Raw genomic sequence first — 17,324 nt, 5'->3', positions numbered from 1 at the left:
CGTCATTCATGTGCCTAGTTTTGCACAGAAATGGTTTAATTCTGTTTCTATCCTCTTGTCTGCAGACGTATATGAAATTCCTGAGGAAGAGGTAAGATGGTTGTGTGGGTGTGTGTGGGTGTGTGTGGGTGTTTTAAAGCACTCACCTGTGAAGGAAGTGAACAATTATTCAGAGCAGAAAGAGGGAAATAACTCTTTGTGGTACATGAGTGTACAAAGGAAAGAGGAATATAATGGATATGTACAAAATTGCATTTTATATATAGCGCTTAAGGATGCCAAACACAACTTTCATCTCCTTTTCCAAAATGTCGCCAATGAGATCCATTTCTAGGGAAAGATGAGAATATCAACCACATTTAAATCTTACCTGTTTTGCAATAATAATTTAAAGAAAAATATGTGAAGAACATTTATTAGTTTTCTAGGGTAAAATACTAGTAGCAGAAGCTTGGATCAGCAAATTTGACATGTTTATTTGATCTGCTTTTGAAATTCACTACAGAAGAGAACATTATATTTCAGTTATATGGAGTAGTTGTCGCAGGATCTCCTACAAATTGACAAGAACTGGCATTTTAGGGGAAATGTTCCTTAAGAAAATTAAAAGCCTAATGCAATTTGTGAATACTAATCTAATTCATTTTTTTTCCAGCAGGAGCCATCACCTCCATTACCCAGGTAACTTGCTGTTCACTCTGAAATTACAGGTAAACGTTGAGGTTATTTCCCCAATTTAGTTTCTCCTTTTAAAAAGTCTTAATCTAAGGTAGATAATTGTAATTTTACGACACAGCGGAATTTTAGTACAATGATGTATTGCAAAATAGCTGATGTGAGGTCAAGCAAGAGATAATTATGCTAGAATTCGAATATGGCTATAACCTTCTTTGATAAGCCCAGCTTTCTCCATGTGCTGCTTCTGTGTCTCAGACTGCACATTGTGCATATCATATTGAACACCTGATTCAAAATCTTCACACTGAAATTAGGTACTTTAATTCTACATAGTCCCCCCTCCCCAGCAACTGATATTTGGAGAACTGTATGAGGTGGAGGCAGAACGTAGGAGAAACAGTGGCAGAGATTAGGGGGTGGCGTCAAGAAAGGAATCAGCTTGGAGTCCCTACGTGGGCACAAATGCACGAAGTACAACTTCTCTTGAATTCCATTAACCCTTACATAGCGCCAGAAGGTTGCTTACTGTTAGTTGACTAAAATCCTGTTCATAGGTATGAGCAATACATTAGTTTAATTGGAACCGAGGTGGCGCAGTGGTTAGGGTGCAGCACTGCAGGCTACTTCGGCTGACTGCAGTTCTGCAGTTCGGCTGTTCAAATCTCACCGGCTCAAGGTTGACTCAGCCTTCCATCCTTCCGAGGTGGGTAAAATGAGGACCTGGATTGTTGTTGGGGGCGATATATGCTGACTCTGTAAACCGCTTAGAGAGGGCTGAAAGCCCTGTGAAGCGGTATATAAGTCTAACTGCTATTGCTATTGCTAACTTAATGTGTGGCCTTGGATTTTTGCACCTCACAATCTAGTCAATTAATGTTTAGCACTATTTCAAGCGTTAATGGGTTAATGGAATTCAAGAGGGTTTGGACTTAATTTGTTTGTGACTCTAGGCTGATTTTGATTTCCACCACCACCACCTTAGCTCTGCCACTCCTCCATCTACACAGAAGTTTCAAACATCTGGGAGGAACATGACTTGGAAATGTAGTCTTGCGTAGAAAGCCTATTTGTATTATTTTGTCCTTAAGGATATCCAAGCCGCTTCCTCCCAAACCAGCTTCGAGGCCATCCGGAGGACCTTCTCATGAACGCAGCCTACCCAAAGAACCCTTCGCATCCGATACATTTAAATCGGACAGGTTAGTTTCCAGTTTAAAAGAAGTTTCTCTTAAGTTGCTAACGAATGAAATTCATGTTGAGCATTTGTGAGTAGCATTCTACTTTGACTAGAAAGGCTCGCTGGTGTCCTAAGCACTGACAAATCTTGGTTCCCATCTGCTTTGTAAATACTGTAGAAATCTTCATTGTTTTTTTTCCTCAACATTGTGGTGCTCCCTTTGGGCCTGGTGTTCTAAGCACATGCTTAGTCTGCTTAATAGTTAATGCACCACTGGTAGAAAGAGTCAGGTCTGTATACATTTATACAGCCACCTGTGTAAGGAAGTTTGAATCCAATTTAAAATTTGGCCTCATTCAAGAACAGATAGGACATTTAAAAAAAAAACCATTAGATCTCATGAAGCACATCTAAATAAATTATTTGCCATAAGAAACTGCCACTTTTACTATAAGGAATCAAACTTATCTAGGCCAATGTTTCTCAACCTTGGCAACTTGAAGATGGGAAAGGGTGTGTCTTATACTCCAAAAAATACGGTACATGGGGGCAACGTTCAAAGGAGTTTGCTCCTTATTTCATTCAATTGTCAATTTTTACTTGAGTTTTTCAAACGGTGTTTGAAGGGGGTCCTTTTCCATCTAGATCAGTGTTTCTCAACCTTGGCAACTTGAAGATGTCCGGATTTTAACTCCCAGAATTCCCCAGCCAGCATTCGCTGGCTGGGGAATTCTGGGAGTTGAAGTCCGGACATCTTCAAGTTGCCAAGGTTGAGAAACACTGATCTAGGCTTTACAAGCTCTGCCCGTCTGGCATTGGTCTTTATCCAACTGAGAGACGAATTCAGTTTACAATCCATCTACTTCCTCAATGTATGTGATCACTAGAGCTGAAAGCACGTTTGTAAAAGTAGAATGGCTTTCTGGACCTGATCTATTGATTATAGTTCTCATCAACCCTAGACATAAATGCGCTGTAGTGGCGGCGGCGGCTGAGAGCTTTATTGTCGGAGATGGAATATTACACTCTCCATCTTGGAAAGGCCATGAATTTAATATATCCCCTTTTTTAGGTAAGCCAGCTCAGTCCGCAGTGGAAAAATACCCCTAGAAGCAACCATTGGAAAGAAGTTTATTGCGGTTTTGTTCAAAGAAGAAAAATAAAGACTAAAATATTTTCTGTTCTTTTTCCAGAAACGTTTTGCCACTTCCAAGGCACCGTCCTTCACCGAAAGCTGTAAGTATTTCACATATAAGTTCATAAGTTCAGATTAGGTTCAGATTAGGCCTCCTCCGAGTTCCATCAGCCAGTCAATGTTGACTGGCAACCACGCGGAGGAGGGCCTTCTCTGTGGCAGCTCCGACCCTATGGAACGAACTCCCCGTGGAGATTCGTACCCTCACCACCCTCCAGACCTTCCGCATAGCCCTTAAAACCTGGCTGTCCCGACAGGCCTGGGGCTAAAGACCTTAACCCTACCCGAATAGTATGAATGTTGTGCTTTTAACGATGTATTGTCTTATATGTAACTTGGTTTGTCCTCCCCTCCCCCTGAACTGTGAGCCGCCCTGAGTCCCCCCAGGGAAAAGGGCGGCATACAAATAAAGTATCTTATCTTATCTTATCTTATCTTATCATGCAGTATGAACACCTGGACTATTGCAATGTGCTTTAGATGGGTCTGCCCTTGGAAAGTATCCAAAAGCTTCCGTTGTTTTGGAATGTAGCAGCCCACACAATTTTGCATACGCGTGTAACACCAGTTTTGCTGGAGCTGTAATCTACTTCTGGGTACATTTCAAGGTCCTGGTTATCACCTGTGGGGCTTGGGGGCCAGGCTGCTTGAAGGACCACCTCTCCCCCATTACACCCACTTAGCCCATCAGGATAGGAAGGCAGGGTATGTTGTAGGTCTCATATGGTAGGAATGCATATCTGGTAGGACCATGGAAAAGAAGAGCCGAGGTGGCGCAGTGGTTAGGGTGCAGTACTGCAGGCCACTTCAGCTGACTGCTGTCTGCAGTTCGGCGGTTCTAATCTCACTGGCTCAAGGTTGACTCAGCCTTCCATCCTTCCGAGGTGGGTGAAATGAGGAACCCAGACTGTGGGGGCGATATGCTGACTCTGTAAACCGCTTAGAGAGGGCTGAAAGCCCTATGAAGTGGTATATAAGTCTAACTGCTATTGCTATAGATAGAGATAGATAGATAGATAGATAGATGATAGATAGATAGATAGATAGATAGATAGATAGATAGATAGATAGATAGATAGATGATAAACAGATATAATGCATGGATGGATGATAAATAGATAGATAGATAGATAGATAGATAGATAGATAGATAGATAGATAGATAGATAGATAGATAGATAGATAGATAAGAGCCGAGGTGGTGCAGTGGTTAGGGTACAGTACTGCAGGCCACTTCAGCTGACTGCTATCTGCAGTTCGGCGGTTCAAATCTCACCGGCTCAAGGTTGACTCAGCCTTCCATCCTTCCGAGGTGGGTGAAATGAGGACCCGGATTGTTGTTGGGGGCGATATGCTGACTCTGTAAACCGCTTAGAGGGGGCTGAAAGCCCTATGAAGTGGTATATAAGTCTAACTGCTATTGCTATAGATAGAGATAGATAGATAGATAGATAGATGATAGATAGATAGATAGATAGATAGATAGATAGATAGATAGATAGATAGATAGATGATAGATAGATGATAAACAGATATAATGCATGGATGGATGATAAATAGATAGATAGATAGATAGATAGATAGATAGATAGATAGATAGATAGATAGATAGATAGATAGATAAGAGCCGAGGTGGTGCAGTGGTTAGGGTACAGTACTGCAGGCCACTTCAGCTGACTGCTATCTGCAGTTCGGCGGTTCAAATCTCACCGGCTCAAGGTCGACTCAGCCTTCCATCCTTCCGAGGTGGGTGAAATGAGGACCCGGATTGTTGTTGGGGGCGATATGCTGATTCTGTAAACCGCTTAGAGAGGACTGAAAGCCCTATGAAGCGGTATATAAGTCTAACTGCTATTGCTAAGGGTCTTCTCAGTGGTCAGTGGCTGGACTAGAAGACCTCCAAGGTCCCTTCCAACTCTATTATTCTATGCTCTGTTAATCAGGAGACTGTGAGGAGTTCTAGTTCTGCCGTAGCCATGAAAGCCAGCTGGGTCTTTCAACCTAACTCACATCACAAGGTTGTTGTTGTTGTTGTATAAGTGGTAGGATACAAATAAATAAATATTGATGCTGCTGTTGATTGATGTCTCAAGAGATTCTCAGTCATCCAGGTCAAGGTTGTCCCAAAGGAGCTTTTTTTTTTCAAGAGGCAACTCGACTTTTGGGTTTTCTCTGAAGACATTTCACTTCTCATCCAAGAAGCTTTTTCAGCTCTGAAGAAAGTCCAGTTGCCTCTTGAAAAAAGCACCTTTGCTGTTTATTGATGTTTTTAATGATTTTGTACAGAACTATAATTCATTAATTTGATGATGACAACTTCATGAAGTTGCATAATAAAAATAAATAAGTACCTTTGCAACACAAATACCTTTCGTTGGAACGAACTCCCCATGGAGATTCGGACCCTCACCTCTCTCCAGGCCTTCCGAAAAGCCATTAAAACCTGGCTGTGCCGGCAGGCCTGGGGTCGATGAGTTCCCTTCGCCTCTCGATTTGTGTGGCTGTTGGTCGTTTTTTTTAAATGCCTGTATTTGTCGTTTTGTTGTGTTTCCCTTTCCCCCTTGGGTTTGTGCGCCGCCCTGAGTCCCACCGGGAATAGGGCAGCATATAAATAAAACGAAACCTAAATAAAACGAAACCTAAACCTACCTGGATTAGCATTTACCCAGACCTGTTAAATAATCTGAAAACTGTTTTAATTTCAGGATCCACAGGTCCTTGGAGCGCAAACTGATGGAAGTAAGAATATTCTGCCTTAAAGTCAAATGTGGAGGGGTTCTAAGATGACTGGAAGGGTTCCACCACAAATGCGCGCACAACAAAAGCACGCCTGACTAAACCGCGGTGTCTAAAGCGCGGTGACAAAACCGCGCGACGAATTAGCGACTAATTAGCCCTAAAGCGCGCCGACAAAAGTGCGCCGACAGAAGTGCGCTGTAACGTAACCCTAAACCTAACCCTCAACCTAACCCTAAACCTAACCCTAAACTTAACCCTAAACCTAACCCTAAACCTAACTGTAAATCTTACCTTAAATGAAATCGCGCTTCTGTCGGCGCGCTGTTGTTGGCGCGCTGTTGTCGGCGCGCTTTTGAAATCGCGGTTTTAGCGCCGCGGTGTTGTCGGCGCGCTTACGACGTTCGCGCTTTTGACGGGTCACGGACTGGAAGCACAAAAGATGCTTCCAAACAGCAGAGTCTCATGTTGACTTTATCATTTCGTGTGATCCCGTGACTGTGGCAACAAAGCTGTTGCACCTGCCAATCAAAGCACATTGATTTCGATGACGGGTCTTTCTGAGTTTTTCTAAGAATCACTTAAGCTTTCCATTTTTGCTGTAGTATTTTTTTAACAGGTGGGGTGAACCTGTGGCCATCTGATGTTGTTGAACTACAATTCTCAGCTACCCCGATGAACATGAGCAGTGATGAAAAACAACCATATGAAAATTGTACTCAACAACATCAGGAGAACAGTAGTTTCATGTTAGCTTCAAAAGTTGGTTTAATGTAGCACCGTGGCACGACAAAACCGCGCTCCACTAAAGCGCGCCCGATTAAACCGTGTCACTGACATCATCAGCAGGGCGACAACAGCGAGCGCGGAGAAAAAAGGGCGCTTTAAATAGCGCTTTGAAAGCAAGCCGATTCAAGTTAAGGTAAGGGTTAGGTTTAGGGTTATGTTTAGGATTAGGTTAAGGGTTAGGGTAAGGTTTAGAGTTAGATTAAGGGTTAGGGTTAGGTTTAGGGTTAGGTTAAGGGTTAGGATTAGATTTAGGGTTAGGTTAAGGGTTAGGTTTAGGGTTAGGTTAAGGGTTAGGGTTAGGTTTAGGGTTAGGTTTAGGGTTAGGATTAGATTTAGGGTTAGGTTTAGGGTTAGGTTTAGGGTTAGGTTAAGGGTTAGGTTTAGGGTTAGGTTAAGGGTTAGGATTAGATTTAGGGTTAGGTTTAGGGTTAGGTTTAGGGTTAGGTTAAGGGTTAGGTTTAGGGTTAGGTTAAGGGTTAGGGTTAGGGTTAGGGTTAGATTAAGGGTTAGGGTTAGGTTTAGGGTTAGGTTAAGGGTTAGGATTAGGTTTAGGGTTAGGTTAAGGGTTAGGTTTAGGGTTAGGTTTAGGGTTAGGTTAAGGGTTAGGTTTAGGGTTAGGTTAAGGGTTAGGTTTAGGATTAGATTTAGGGTTACGTTTAGGGTTAGGTTAAGGGTTAGGGTTAGGTTTAGGGTTAGATTAAGGGTTAGGGTTAGGTTTAGGGTTAGGTTAAGGGTTAGGTTAAGGGTTAGGATTAGATTTAGGGTTAGGTTAAGGGTTAGGTTTAGGGTTAGGTTTAGGGTTAGGTTAAGGGTTAGGTTTAGGGTTAGGTTTAGGATTAGGTTTAGGGGTTAATTTTAGCTTTAGCGTTTACAGCGTGCTTTTTTCATCGCACTGTGATGACGTCAGCTATGCGGTTTCGTCGAGCGCGCTTTAGTCGAACGCGGTTTTGTGGTGGAAACATGTAGCACAGGGATGTTAAACTGAAGGCCCACGGGGTGCTTAGAACTGGCCCATGGGGCTGCCCTGAAAATAGCGAAGGACTGGCCCGTGGTGCCTCTGCCAGCGAAAACAGAGCCCGGGAGGCACACAACCCCCTCAGGCCCCGTTTTTGGCCGCAACAGCCTCCTGCAGCCCTCTGCCAGCAAAAACAGGGCATTTGAGCATTGAAGAAGGGACAGGAAAGGAGAAAGGGGAAAGACAAAGAAAAAGAAGGAAAGATGAGAAGAGAGCAAGGAAGGAGAGTGAATAGGGGAAGGGAAGGGGGAGGGAGGGAGGGAGGGAGGGAGGAAGGAAGGAAGGAAGGAAGGAAGGAAGGAAGGAAGGAAGGAGAGTGAATAGGGGAAGGGAAGGGAGAGGGAGGGAGGGAGGAAGGAAGGAAGGAAGGAGAGTAAATAGGGGAAGGGAAGGGGAAGGGAGGGAGGAAGGGAGGGAGGAAGGAAGGAAGGAAGGAAGGAGAGTGAATAGGGGAAGGGAAGGGGGAGGGAGGGAGGGAGGGAGGGAGGAAGGAAGGAAGGAAGGAAGGAAGGAAGGAAGGAAGGAAGGAAGGAAGGAGAGTAAATAGGGGAAGGGAAGGGGAAGGGAGGGAGGAAGGGAGGGAGGGAGGGAGGGAGGAAAGAAGGAAGGAGAGTGAATAGGGGAAGGGAAGGGGGAGGGAGGGAGGGAGGGAGGGAGGGAGGAAGGAAGGAAGGAAGGAAGGAAGGAAGGAAGGAAGGAAGGAAGGAAGGAAGGATCACCCTAGCCCAGTCTTGGTGCCCCCAACACGAGTGATGTCAAGCTGGCCATGCCTATTCCAGCCATGCCTGTCCACCTTGGCCCCCCCAAGGTCAAACACAACCCTGATGCACCCCTGAATGAAATCGAGTTTGACACCCCCTGATGTCGCAGATAAGAATATGTCAATTGTGGGATCTTTGCTTTGAATTTCACCTTTTCCACAAATATAACTTTAGATCAGTGTTTCTCAACCTTGGTAACTTGAAGATGTGTTGATTTCAACTCCCAGAATTCCCTAGCAGCATGCTGGCTGGGTAATTTGGGGTGTTGAAATTCATATATCTTCAAGTTAACAAAGTTGAGAAGCACTGCCTTAAACAAATCATTTTCTCCCTGTACCACGTTAAGGGGATAATAATAATGTTAAGTATTGCAATTGAGCCATTGCACAAATGACGAAATAATATGAAATGCTTGAAAGTCTCTGTATTTTTGATCCATAATTGTAACTGTATATGGATAATACACCAATTGTTTCCAGTAAATGCTGTATGATGGTATATGGTAAAACTTTGATTTTATGGGCCTCCATTCAGTGGACTTTGGATGTGGCAATTAAAAATTGCATTTGTACTGCTTCACAAAGGAATGTTTGTGCAGTTTATGTAAACTGGAATTTAATTGACGTTTGGCTTTAATAGACACAGCTTCTCCTCTGTCTATAAAATCAAATTTTTATTGTATGTTACGTTATCAAGATGCTTTAATAATTTTGAGCGTTAGGTTTGAATATTGCATGCGTTTTGAACTGGACTGGGCAAATCCTATGAAAAAGGAGATTCATACATATTCATGATTTTTCCAATACAGCTTGGTCAGTGGATTTGCACAGTTTTGATTTTCAGTGGCTTTCTTATACTCCAAGCAGTAGTAGTAATGTCTAAACATTAGAAACGCAACGTTTTGTTAATCAACAGGTGCATTGAACTAACTACTCTCTTTGGATTTTTAGGTAACGGCGTCAATAGTGCTGCAGAATTTAAAATTCCTCCTGTTAATGTTCCGTCCCCATTTCCAAGGATCACGTAAGTGTTTTTTTTAAAAATCATTCCTTCTCACTATAAAAAGAGTTCCAGAATTTTTGTAATCCTTAAATGAAGTATTTGTCAGAAATAGCAATAGCAATAGCAGTTAGACTTATATACCGCTTCATAGGGCTTTCAGCCCTCTCTAAGCGGTTTACAGAGTCAGCATATCGCCCCCAACAACAATCCGGGTCCTCATTTCAGCCACCTCGGAAGGATGGAAGGCTGAGTCAACCTTGAGCTGGTGAGATTAGAACCGCTGAACTGCAGATAACAGTCAGCTGAAGTGGCCTGCAGTACTGCACTCTAACCACTGCGCCACCTCGGCTCTTAAAACAGTGTTCTGGGTTGTAATCATTTAATACTGAGGTGGCGCAGTGGTTAGAGTGCAGTACACCCACCCCTTCCGAGGTGGGTGAAATGAGGACCCAGACTGTGGGGGCAAGTTGCTGACTCAATTTCTAATGTTGGATTTTCCCCCTTACCCGAGGGAGCCTCCTTGCAGAGTATTGTGAAAATGTTACCATGGCCACTCCACTGCACTGCACGGTAGAAACCATTTTACAGCAGTACAGTAGAAGCCATTTTAAGGCACAACAGGCCGCATCTTAACAGAACATACATCCCGAGGGGTTTTAGTGGTGTCTTATCCCCACAGTATTTGTTTCCAGAGAGTAAGTCATACGTGTACCGAGTTTGGTTGAAATTGCTCGAGGCGTTCCAGAGTTATGCTGGAACATACACACACACAGTCGTGTCTGCGTGTGTGTGTGTGTTTGTGTGTGTACACGATTGTATCTGTATGGAGGCAGTATGAGAGACTTCCGTTTAGAGCAGGGGTCTCCAGCCAACTCCCAGAATTCCTCAGCCAGCTTTGTTGGCTGAGGAATTCTGGGAGTTGAAGTCCACAAGTCTTTAAGTTGCCAAGGTTGGAGACCCCTGGTTTAAAGAGGTGCCGGAGAAGGATTTGTGTAAAGAAACATAGGCATCCAAAATTGGGTGCTCATAAATTGAATCATGAGAAAGAAGACTGCAAAACAAAGGGAAGTTTAATAGCACTCTTTCATCCCTACTTTTTTTCCCCTACAGAAAAAAGCAAATGAATCCTGCAGTACCGCCGGTGAGTTTTGTGTTTTTAAAATCATCACCCTGAAGAGCCATTCTAAAAGTAACCTAAAATAATTAATTATATCTTCACCATCTTGTTTGAAGCTGTGTATCTATTTATGTACAGTACGTGTATGCATATATACATATATTTATTTTGCATTCTGTTGAATTAAATTGATCGTTTTGGGGGGTTTTTTTGTATTATTGGAAATGCATCAATCCTTACAAAACCATCTGGAATTTTCAACATTATCTAAAATATTTAGACGTAGCTCTGGGAAAAAGGCAGGGCTGAATCATAGGAAGCTTTGTTTAATAAACACTGATTCAAGCATAGGGAATGAGCAGACATAACGAAGGTGTCATAATGGAACCAAATATATATATTTAAAGTCACAACCCCCGGTATGCCCAAGTATGGGAGGAAGGTCACACTTCCATTCTCTGTCCTTCGGCTCGTCACAAGAGACCATCCAGACAGAAACCCAATATTTTTTACTGTTGCCTTTTTGTTACATTTGTTATATTTGTGCTGATAAATAAATAAAGGTTCGATTCCCAGCAAGGGTATGGCTAGCTGATGAGAGCTAAATAGCTTGAAATAGATCTATACTAGTCTCCCTTTATTTATTTATCAGCACAAATATAACACACACACACACACACACACACACACACACACACACACACACACATATATATATATATATATATATAAACATTACTTTTAATAGATGCCATCATTATCAACTTGAAACCAAGTAGATAAGAAATTAGAGCAAAAAGAATTGGCAAGCGATGGCACAGTTCTATTTTAACAAATGTTTCAGATGAAATCTGGGAGCAACAGACCAGCCATGTCTGTTAATAGCAATGGCACTTAGACTTATATACCACTTCATAGTGCTTTACAGCCCTCTCTAAGCAGTTTCCAGAGTCAGCATATTTCCCCCAACAATCTGGGTTCTCATTTTACCCACCTCGGAAGGGCGGAATGTTACATCACCCTTGAGCCTGGTGAGATTTGAACTGCCAAACTCCTGGCAGCCGGTGATCAGCAGAAGTCGCCTGCAGCACTGCCCTCTAACCACTGCTTCATCGTGGTCAGTTAGTATAAATTTGGATCAGTTGCAGCAACAAACACACTGGTTGCAATACTTGTTTCCAATGGTTCCCAATCTCCCATTTCTGTGATCAATATTCAGGATTACATATTGTTAAACACACTGACTTAATTAGAGCATATATATATTTTTTGTTACTCCACTACCTAGTGTAGTAGAGTTCTTCAACGTGCACATTTATATCTCTGGGTGTTGGCCTGTTAAAGATATTTCCTTAATATGGATTTTGACGTTTTTTTTCCTGTGACCAGGACAAAAAGCTTTTTCAATATATTTCATTTCTGTTCATACTGAAGAATCAATTATAATCTTGATATTGGCAATTGCCAAACATTTAAATTGTTTTCTGTTTGGAAAGACACACATAATGATTCGGAACGGATTCCACTGCTAACATAATGAATATGCAATGGCTAATAAGACAATTGCTATAATTTGCTACAATAAACATAAAACTCAGTAAACTTTATTGTAAGAGTGCAAAGCAAAAACGATAATACTAAATGCATTCGCCTACTGGAGCTGTGCGTAGTTTAATTTCCAGATGTGATTCGAAGATGGCTACATAAAATATACAGATTGAATTTATTCAAGAAAAAACTCAATTTTAGAACATGATTTGATGCTTCAATTGCTTTTGTAAAGGACATCAAAAGGGTGATCCAAACAATCAAAATAGTAGCCCTGACCAGTGTCGGGTTTCAAAAATTGTTCGAACCTACTCTGTGGGTGTGGCCTCCTTTGTGGGAGTAGCTTGCCGCTCATGTGACCGGATGGGAGTGGCTTGCCGCCCATGTGACCGGATATGAAGATGCCGACGACACTTGTCAGAACCACCTTAAATTACCCCACACACAGCACTGGCATGCATAAGAATAGGATGTAAACTTGTTTTTTAAAAGGCATCTTCGGTTTGCGTTAAAACAACTTCAACACACGCAATGTTCTGATTGTGCCACAAACGCAGTAGTCATCCTTACCTTTCACAGAGGCACTGAGTTTTATAAATATGAGCATGATAGTGTAGAATAATCATATCCAAGGACCAGTGGTGGGTTTCAAAAAATTTTGGAACCTCTTCTGTAGGTGTGGCCTGCTTTCCGGGTCCACTGCTGGAACCTCTTCTAACCAGTTCGGTAGATTTGACGAACCGGTTCTACCGAATAGGTGCGAACTGGTAGGAACCCACCTCTGGCCCTGTCCAAATCCCACATCCTATTTGTGAGGTTAAATCAAATTGATTTAGAGTGACAGCTTGAAACTGAATCTTAAGTGTTTTGAAATACATACAAATCAAAACGTCTCAAATGAAAACGAGTCAACACTTCAAACCAAATGAACAACTCCAATGACTTGTACATTCCTTCAATCTTGCCTAGCCCGATGCTCTCTGGATGGGTTGCATTTGAATTGCTCAACTGGATACTAACTATGTTGACTTTATGGACATTGATGATCTACCACAGGGGGTCAAACTCAAGGTCTGGGGGCCGGATCCGACCCATGGGGTACTTAGATCTGGTCCATGGGGCCGCTTTGGAAACAGCGAAGGAGCAGCCCCGCGGTGCTTCTGCCAGTGAAAATGGGCTCTTGAACTCTATTTTTGGCTGCCACTGCCTCCCACAATCCTCTGCCAGTGACAACGGAGCTCCGTTTTCACTGGCAGAGGGTTGCGGGAGGCTATGGCAGTCAAAAACAGAGCTCGGGATCCTGTTTTCACTGGCAGAGCGCTCAGGCTGCCACAGGTGTCCCCAGGGCCGGATTTAGATGAAAAGAGGCCCTAGGCTATTCCACTTATGAGGCCCTTTCACCTCCCATTTTTAAGTTTGTAAATGACATGAGAGACAATAAAATACATCATTACTGTGATATATATCAATATATTTCAATATATATAGCTGGCCTCCCGACGGAGGGCGGCTCTGCTCTGCGGCAAAGGCAGTGGGGCCAGCCGCCTCCCCTGCTGCGCTCAGCTGCCCGGCTCGGCCCCCTCGCCCTCACCTGCCTGGCCGCTGGTGGGCTCCGCGTCGACAGGGCGGCTACTGGGAGCGGCCGTGCCTCTCGCCCGACCGCCAGTGCCGGGAACGTGGGCGGGCTCCCCAACTGCCGCAGCGCTGGAACGATCTTAACCAATACATTTTTATGTTTGTTTATTAGTCATATGGGTAGAATTTCTCCTTATTTTCAGTTCAGTGTTTTAGTGTTCACTGTTTTTAGAATAGTGTAATTTTAATTTTGCTAACAATTTGAATGTAGGCCCCTCTTGATCTCGAGGCCCTAGGCTGAAGCCTAGTTAGCCTATAGGAAAATCCGCCCCTGGGTGTCCCCAACAGAAGTGATGTCGAGCTGGCCACACCCACCCTGGCCACACCCACTCCCGCCCCCCCAAGGTCAAACACAACCCTGATGCGGCCCTCAATGAAATTGAGTTTGACACCCCTGATCTACCACATTTTGAGACATCAGATTGAGAGAGCTTATTCTATTTTTTTCAATATGATTGCCTACCATATCATCTTCAGTTTCCCATTAGTAAATGCAAATGAGATTACCTGTAAAATTAACTGCTTCTGCAGAAGAGCCAAGTACTCCGCAACACTATTGAATGCAACATAAATTTGTGCAATTTATGTATTTGGTTCTTCTGTCTCCATTAGTACTCGAACAATAAATATCTATTACACTACAATGAATTCTATTATTGGAAGTGCTTAATATTGTGGTATGTTGCATTAGACGTTCTTTCTGTTGATCATAAGTCTGAAGGAAAAAAAGTGTATAAATAAAACTTATTTACGTTTATTTGCTTTAATTCTATATTGTAGAAACCAAGCGTACCTGATAGAGACCACTTAAATATTGCTGACGGTAAATCACTTTTTTTTTCCCTTTTCAAAAGTTCTAATTTTACTCATGGTTGCCACTTTTCCTATGGAGAATAATATTGTAGCAGTGGTAGAACTTATGAATTATCTTACCAGTAAGTTGCTTTTCCAATAAATAATAGAGACAAGTGAGTTAGCAATAGCAGCAATAGCAGTTAGACTTATATACCGCTTCATAGGGCTTTCAGCCCTCTCTAAGCGGTTTACAGAGTCAGCATATCGCCCCCAACAACAATCCGGGTCCTCATTTTACCCACCTCGGAAGGATGGAAGGCTGAGTCAACCCTGAGCCGGTGAGATTTGAACCGCCGAACTGCAGAACTGCAGTCAGCTGAAGTAGCCTGCGGTGCTGCATTTAACCATTGCGCCACCTCGGCTCTGAGTTGAAAGACAGCTTTATTGAGAGTGTAGGGAAATGTTGCAAATACTGTATTGGCTAAAATAGTAAGACAAATAGACTCACTGTCTTTCTACAGATAAATATTAATTCCAACAGTGTGAGTAGAAAAGCTGGACACATTTGTGAACCTAACTAATCGGGCTTCTCTATCCTTTTTCAAACATAGATAAACCTATACCAGCTGAACGCCGCCGGGGTTCGAGTCACGACATGCCTCTTCCACCCATCCCTTCCAGCATTCAAAAGTAAACATCTGTCATTTGCTTTTAAAACAGCTTTATTATTTACAGACCCTGATCTGGCAGTTCTAACTCTAGAGTAGGGAGGCTCAAAAGAAGGCAAAAGTTGATAAAGAGGTGATGCAGAGGTAATGTGGCACTAAGAAGCTTTCGATATTGCTTTAAGACAACATTAAGGAAGCAAGTTCAATTTTATAGCTGATAACCCGACGTTGCCCGGGGTATTTATTTATCCGAATCCTGTATTAGACAGCCCTGATTTTGTTGAAAATCTCCACACCAAACATAATTTCTAATGTTGGTTTTTTCCCCCCCCCCTTACCAGAGGGAGCCCCCTTGTGGAGAACTGTGAAGCCGTTACCATGGCAACTCCACTGCACTGCACAGTAGAAGCCATTTATGGCAGTATGATAGAAGCCATTTTAAGGCACAACAGGATGTATCTTAACAGAACACGCACCCCAAGCGGTGTTAGGGGTGTCTTACCCCCCACAGTATTTTTTTTCCAGAGAGTAAACTCATCTGTGTACCAAGTTTGGTTGAAATCAAAAATGGAACTTGGTTATTTAGGCTTTCATGCCCCGTGTAGAATATCACAATTTGTTCCTTGTATGAAATCATCATAAAATCAGTTACAAGTTGCCAAGAGGCTAGAAATATCATAACATCACAATCAAAGGTTCAGTTAGTCTTTATTATCAATTGTTTTATAAAGAGTGGAACAGCTGGCTGTTTGGGGAAGATTATTCTCTGCCCATCTTCAAATCCCTTTGGATAATTCACATTTGAGGTCATCAACTAAGGAAACAGATTGTCGAAGCATGCATTATAACCCAACATAGGTTGGCTTTACACAACATGCTAAAAATTAGGAATAAAAAGGACCTGGGAAAGGACCTATGTTACTGCCTCTTCATATCCGACTCTAGGAGGCAGTGCTCATCTCTTGTTTCTTAGCCGAGGGAGCCAGCGTTATCCAGAGACATTTATGCGATCATGTGACCAGCATGACTATAGATCAAGGCTCACAGAAAGCTGTGTCCTTCCCACTGAAGTGGTACTTATTTATCTACTCACATTTGCTAGTTTTCGAACTGCTAGGTGGGGCCGGAGCTGGGGCAAGTAACGGGAGCTCATCCCCATCATGCAGCAATTTGGGTCTTGAACTCAGGATGTCAGTTTTCCAGTTTAACCACTGATCCACGGTTCCACCACAAAACCGCGGTAGACAAAAGCGCGCTCGATGAAAGCGCGTACGTGACGTCATCACAGCGCGATGAAAAATCGCGCTGTGAGCGGTAAATTTAAAATTAAAGCGAAAACCTTACCCTAACCCCCCCAAACCTAACCCTAAACCTAACCCTAAACCTAAGCCTTAACCTAACCCTAAACCTAACCCTAACCTAACCCTTAACCTAACGCTAAACCTAACGCTATCCCTTAACCTAACGCTAACCCTAACCCTAATGCTTAACGTAACCCTAAACCTAACCCTAACCCTTAACCTAACCCTAACCCTAACCCTAACCTAACCCTTACCTTTATGTGAATCGGCTTGCTTTAATTTTATTTTAATTTCAATTTAATTTATTTTTAATTTTTTTCGTCGCGCTGCTGATGACGTCAGGTACGCGCTTTCGTCGAGCGCGCTTTTGTCTACCGCGGTTTTGACGGGTCCCAGCTGATCCACTGCACCTCCTTGGCATACAAATACAAACACATATTTCCTAGCATAGCACAAATACCATTCAAGTCAACAAAAAAGTATAATTTATTTAAGGAATCACTGAAATATAGCAAGCATGCCTATACCAGATCTAAAGCATATTTCCAATCACTTTGTTATTGAATGCATATTCCTAAATTAAATCAAGCAAACATAAGATGGTCCAATACAAGCTATGCGGACCCTAAATATATCTTTCTAAGGTAAGGTAAAGTAAGGATATTTTTTTTTACAAATCATCAGACTCTTAACAATAAATGTTGGATACCTTTTGTATTTTTTTTCCTTACATCGCTGAATTCTGAGCAGATGCATTATGATATCTGATGCCATTTTTATTTCTTTAATCTCCAACCCCAACCCTTAGGCCGTTACCTCAGAAGCCGCCAATCTTGTCAAGTAAGTATTCTGACATTGATTTAATTTTGGTGTCATTTTGATCAGGGTGGAAACCTTGCTGATAGTT

General features: G+C 42.6%; 1 protein-coding gene across 2 annotated transcripts in view; it reads left to right on the top strand.

Annotated features, from left to right (window-relative positions):
* Positions 1–17,321, top strand: part of BLNK (B cell linker) — a 105,643-nt gene extending 88,322 nt beyond the window's left edge. For both annotated transcript variants that reach the window (XM_032232356.1, XM_032232357.1), the window contains 10 exons: positions 66–91; positions 656–681; positions 1,767–1,877; positions 3,049–3,091; positions 5,756–5,789; positions 9,302–9,374; positions 10,464–10,494; positions 14,434–14,476; positions 15,060–15,138; positions 17,226–17,321. In XM_032232356.1, the coding sequence (XP_032088247.1) occupies positions 66–91; positions 656–681; positions 1,767–1,877; positions 3,049–3,091; positions 5,756–5,789; positions 9,302–9,374; positions 10,464–10,494; positions 14,434–14,476; positions 15,060–15,138; positions 17,226–17,298 (539 nt within the window). In that variant the 3' untranslated portion in view covers positions 17,299–17,321. The remainder of the gene's footprint in view (positions 1–65; positions 92–655; positions 682–1,766; positions 1,878–3,048; positions 3,092–5,755; positions 5,790–9,301; positions 9,375–10,463; positions 10,495–14,433; positions 14,477–15,059; positions 15,139–17,225) is intronic.
* Positions 17,322–17,324: the final 3 nt, after the last annotated feature.

The sequence above is a fragment of the Thamnophis elegans genome, chromosome 15 (assembly GCF_009769535.1).
Source record: "Thamnophis elegans isolate rThaEle1 chromosome 15, rThaEle1.pri, whole genome shotgun sequence".
NCBI classification, from domain to species: Eukaryota; Metazoa; Chordata; class Lepidosauria; order Squamata; family Colubridae; genus Thamnophis; species Thamnophis elegans.
Note: the sequence above shows the minus strand (reverse complement) of the source record. Positions and strands in the feature narration are given on the sequence as shown.